This window comes from Plectropomus leopardus, unplaced genomic scaffold, assembly GCF_008729295.1.
Source record: "Plectropomus leopardus isolate mb unplaced genomic scaffold, YSFRI_Pleo_2.0 unplaced_scaffold20633, whole genome shotgun sequence".
Taxonomy (NCBI): domain Eukaryota; kingdom Metazoa; phylum Chordata; class Actinopteri; order Perciformes; family Serranidae; genus Plectropomus; species Plectropomus leopardus.
The window spans coordinates 1-5122 of NW_024622310.1; the positions used below are offsets into that span (position 1 = coordinate 1).

A 5122-nucleotide genomic window follows, 5' to 3' on the forward strand; every position below is an offset into this window, starting at 1 on the left:
ACACTCACACACACACACACACACACACACACACACTCACACACTCGGACGGTTGAGTCTGATTAACGGAGGAGGGGCCGGAGATGTCAGAGGAATTCAGCTTGCAGTAAAGCTTAATTAAAGTCATTTCCGTATCACCGGCTGCTCTGGACCTCTGGCCTTGAATAGAAATCAGACCGGGACCTTTGAGTATTAAGTTTGAGAAACTCTGCTTTAGTCTATCAAGACCGAGTTTTCTTGCAGGGACCAGAGGGTCGCTGCAGTGTCGCTGCGTCGCTGAGAGGAGGTCTCTGACTGCTGATTGTGCTCATGCACCACAAATTCAGCACCAGAGAAAACTGGAGGAGGAATATTTCGCAGAACGGCCTAATATGAACCCGAGCGGTGGTTCGTTATTGGACTTCTGTCCCCATCGTGGATTGGACTCAACAAACACTGATAAGATGATTTCTGGGATGGCTCTTATTCACGACATTAGATCGTGGTTGATGCTTCAATCAGGAAACCTTGAATACGAGTGCTCGGGTCAGCACAGAGATGAGGTATGAAGGCACCAGTTGCTGCCTGACAGGACGAAGGGAAAGCAGTTGTACCTCTACGCATGTGGTTTCAATCAGTCACCGACACGTCAGGTGCAAGTCCGCAGCATCGGCTAAAAGAGGTGTTGTCAGACTTGCTGGCGGCATTCCAGCACACTCACATACAAAAACACGAGGCCCGGCTGTCCCTAAAGTATTACCAAACTCAACTTACAGAGTCAAAGAGATGAAACCAGTAGATAAAATCGAAATGAGCTTACACTAGGAAGATACAGCGTAAAATAAAATTAAAATAAAAATAATTTTTAATTAAAGCTGCAAGCAGCGATGAATGGGCCCTCACACCCCCACGCAAGTCGGGGTTACTGGCGTGACTCCAACTGTCCCGATCTTTAATTTAAGTGACAGTCGGAAAGTGCACGCAGAGAGTTTGGACCACTGAAGGAGATTCTTGACATAGTGTAGTATTATTCTACGACCACTAGCTTGTGCTGGAGAACACAAAATCTTAGTCACCTTGGTCTACATCATTTGTAGACCAAACCATGAAAATATCATACATATCAAAGCACAGCTGTGTTAAGAGGCTTACATCCTTTTTCCAGTTGGTGGCGCTATGATTATCATACTTATTTGACATGTTGATGTGTTCAGTGCTGCAACTCGATCAAACATGTAAAATTTGGGGCCAATAGGTTAATGCAAACTGAAGTTCTTTTTTGGTGGCGAATACTGCATTGCCAAGGCAACTGTGTTTATTGAAAACATATGATCTTCACAAGGAGGCATCATGAAGGTCTTAAAGCAGTATTTGTCACCAAGTGTGAGCTGAATGGTGTCAAACTGTAAGGAGATGCACATAAAATATAAATCATATAACTTCCTGTCTCCAGTAGGTAGCGCTATGATGATAACTCAGTTGAGCCATGCAGATGTGTTCAGGTCAAGACTCATATCAAGCATGAGAAATTTTGGGCAGATTGGATGATGTTTGACTGAGTTACAACAACTTTCTGTTTCATGGCGAAACATCAAAGTTGGACACCAAGCCACGCCCACATGGCGTGACAAAAACTCAATTTTTTAAATCAGATAGTGGCAGCTGCATGTCACTCATTTGAGCTGAGCCTGACCACGCCTCACCCGATGCTCGCTATCGAGCTCCTCCTCCATGTGGGGCTCCTTGTGGAGGAACTCTATGAGGTTGTGGAGGACATTTGGTTGGCCTCAACGAAGATCTGGCAAACCGTAAGATAAGGGGGAGCAGAGCCAGAAGGCAAAGCTCTTAATCTACAGGTCCATCTACATCCCAACCCTCTTATGGTCCTGAGCTTTGGGTAGTGACTGAAAAAAAGGCTCAGCCTCAGAGAGAGGGTCAGGAACTCGGACATCCGGAGAGAACTCTGAGTTCTTCATGTTGAGGAGATTCAGCATCTGACCAGGATCCTCTCGGTTCTTCTGTTGGAGGTTTTACTGTTCAGCTGGTAGTTTGCCCCGTGGTGGACCCAGAACACTTTGGAGGGATTATATATCTCATCTGATCAGGGAACACCTCGGGATCCCCCAGGATGGAAAATGATGTTGAGGAGAGGGACGTCTGGTGTGCCTTGCTCAGCCTGCTGACCCCACGCCCCGACCCTGGATTAGCAGAAGATGATGGATGGATGCATCACTAAAAACAAAAGAAACATTTAGATTATTGACATATAAGACAAACAAAAGCATCAAATCCTAATTATTGGTCTCAGTTGGTTACTCAAATTTTTGCTGATTAATTTTCCTTGATGGAGTCGCAAAAGTTCAAATGTCCGTAGTATACATTAATTAATTGATTATTAATTATTTCTGTGTTTCAGATTTACCTTCAGATATTCGAAAAGTGATCGTTGGTGAAGAGGAGCAGCAGGAGCGGAGCTTCAGTGTGGACCAGGAGGACCCAGAGCCCCCACACATTAAAGAGGAGCAGGAGGACCCAGAGCCCCCACACATTAAAGAGGAGCAGGAGGAGCTGTGGAGCAGTCAGGAGGGAGAGCAGCTTCAAGGTCTGGAGGAGGCTGATATCACCAAGTTCCCATTCACTCCTGTCCCTGTGAAGAGTGAAGATGATGAAGAGAAACCTCAGTCCTCACAGCTTCATCAAAGACTAACTGAACAGATGGAAACAGAAGCTGATGGAGAGGACTGTGGAGGACCAGAACCAGACAGGGACTCACATCCAGATACACATTTACAACCAGAGACTGATGATAGTGTTGATAGTGATTTTTGGAAGGAGAGCAAAAAACGTTTATCTGGTTTAAAGTTGTTGAAAATTGATGAAGTTCTTGCCAGTGATTCAAGGTCTAACACTGACAAGAAGTCATGTAGCTGCTGTGACTGTGGGAAACCTTTTGCCCACAAGAGACTTCTGAAACTACACATGAGAACTCATACAGGGGAAAAGCCGTTCATCTGCTCAGTATGTAAGAAATCGTTTAAACAGAGAGCTCATTTACGGTCACACATAAGAATCCACACAGGAGAGAAACTGTTCAGCTGCAGTATTTGTAACAGAAGATTTGCCTGGCGTCATCAAGTCAACAGACATAAATGCGTTGGTAGTCAGTCCTTACAAGAACGTTATGGAGAGGACTGTGGAAGACCAGAACCAGACAGGAACTCACATCCAGATACACTTTTACAACCAGAGACTGAGGACAAGACTGGAGACTCTTCTGAACCTGAGACTGAGGACAGTGATGATTGGAGGGAGACCAGAGAACCTCAGTCAGGTTTAAACTCTCTGAAAAATGATCAAGTCAGTGTCAGGGAGAAACCATTCAGCTGCTCCGAGTGTGGAAAACGATATGGCACCAAGGGTAATCTAAAGAGACACAAGATGTTTCATACAGGAGAGAAACCATTTAGCTGCTCCGAGTGTGGAAAAAAATTTAGCACCAAGGCACATCTGAAGATACACTTGAGAACTCACACAGGAGAGAAACCCTTCAGCTGCTCAGTTTGTAAGAAATCGTTTACAGAGAGTGGAAGTCTACACAAACACATGAGAACCCACACAGGAGAGAAACCATTCTGCTGCTCAGAGTGTGGGAAAACATTTGGCATCAAGGGGAATCTGAGGATACACATGAAGTTTCATACAGGAGAGAAACCATTCAGCTGCTCTGAGTGTGGGAAAACATTCGGCCGCAAGATACATCTGCAGGTGCACATAAGATCTCACACAGGAGAAAAACCATGCACATGCTCTGAGTGTGGTCAAGGGTTTGACACTAAGAGTTCTCTGAGGATACACATGAGAAGTCATACAGGAGAGAAACCTTTCAGTTGTCCACTTTGTCAGAGATGTTTTACGCAGGGTGGATCTTTACAGAGACACATGAAAATACATACAGGAGAAAAACCTTTTGATTGCTCAGTTTGTGGTAAAACATTTATACAGAAGGTACAACTTAAACAACACATGGTTCACCACACAGGAGAGAAACTCTTCAGCTGCACTGTTTGTGACAAAAGGTTTACCAGGCATCAGCAGGTCAAAAAACATAAATGTCTCGGTCATCAGTCCACACAAGAAGCTGATGGAGAGGACTGTGGAGGACCAGAACCAGCCAGGAACTCACATCCAGATTCACATTTACAACCAGAGACTGAGGACAAGACTGGAGACTCTTCTGAACCTGAGACTGAGGACAGTGATGACGGTTTGACTTGACAGCTCAGCAAAACTTAGTCTGAAATACATTCTGATGTCAAATTATATTAATTTCTAAAATGAGTGTGGATGGATGTGCACAAGAAAACTAAAGGCAAAAATGCCAAGAAAACGATCTTAAAAACAAAAACAAAAAATTAATTTAAAAATCTGTCCAAATTTTTTGAAGATAGAGGAATAAGAAAAACATGATTATTATAAAATAAACTTCCACACAAAAGTCTTTACAAATCACCAATATCTGAAAAAAGTAAGGTTTTTCATTGAAATTCCCCATTTTTTTTAAGAAGACCTGCCTTCCTGTTTTCTTTAAAAATCGGCGGTAAAATAAGTCTGAAATGTGGCCATTTAAATCTGGAAAAGTAATTGAACTTGCAGATAGCAATTTCCAGACCTGGAAAAGTTTTAGAAAACTAAAATACCCTGAAAATTTCTGAAAAAATAAGGAATTTCTATTCACAAACCTGTATAATTACATGATGTGTTGAAGGACTGTCAGAAATGTGAAAACCAGGGCGCTCGGTGGCTCAGTTGGTAGAGTTGGCGCCCCATGTATAGAAGCTGTGTCCTCGCTGCAGCCGCCGCGGGTTCGAGTCCGGCCCCGGCCCTGTGCTGCATGTCACCCCCTCTCTCTCCCCCTTCCACACGATGTCTATCCTGTCAAATAAAGGCAATAAAAAGCCCCCCCAATTTTTTTTTTTTGAAAGAAATTTGAAAACCAGTGATAACTTTTGTTTTTACAGTTTCTGACTAATAAATGTGGTAATTTTGGAGGTTTTCAAAGAAAACATCCCAAAAACTGTTAAAAAATAAAAACAGTAGAAATAAAAATCCACAAAAATCTCCAGAAGTTTCAAAGAAAAAAAAA

General features: G+C 43.1%; 1 protein-coding gene across 1 annotated transcript; it reads left to right on the top strand.

Moving 5' to 3' along the window:
* Positions 1-2395: 2395 nt before the first annotated feature.
* On the top strand, positions 2396-4698 carry LOC121965570 (gastrula zinc finger protein XlCGF57.1-like; the record flags this gene model as incomplete). Its single annotated transcript, XM_042515708.1, has 2 exons — positions 2396-3222; positions 3298-4698. Coding segments are annotated over 2 exons (1784 nt in total), but the record flags the coding sequence as incomplete, so codon positions are not given.
* Between the last annotated feature and the right edge of the window lie 424 nt (positions 4699-5122).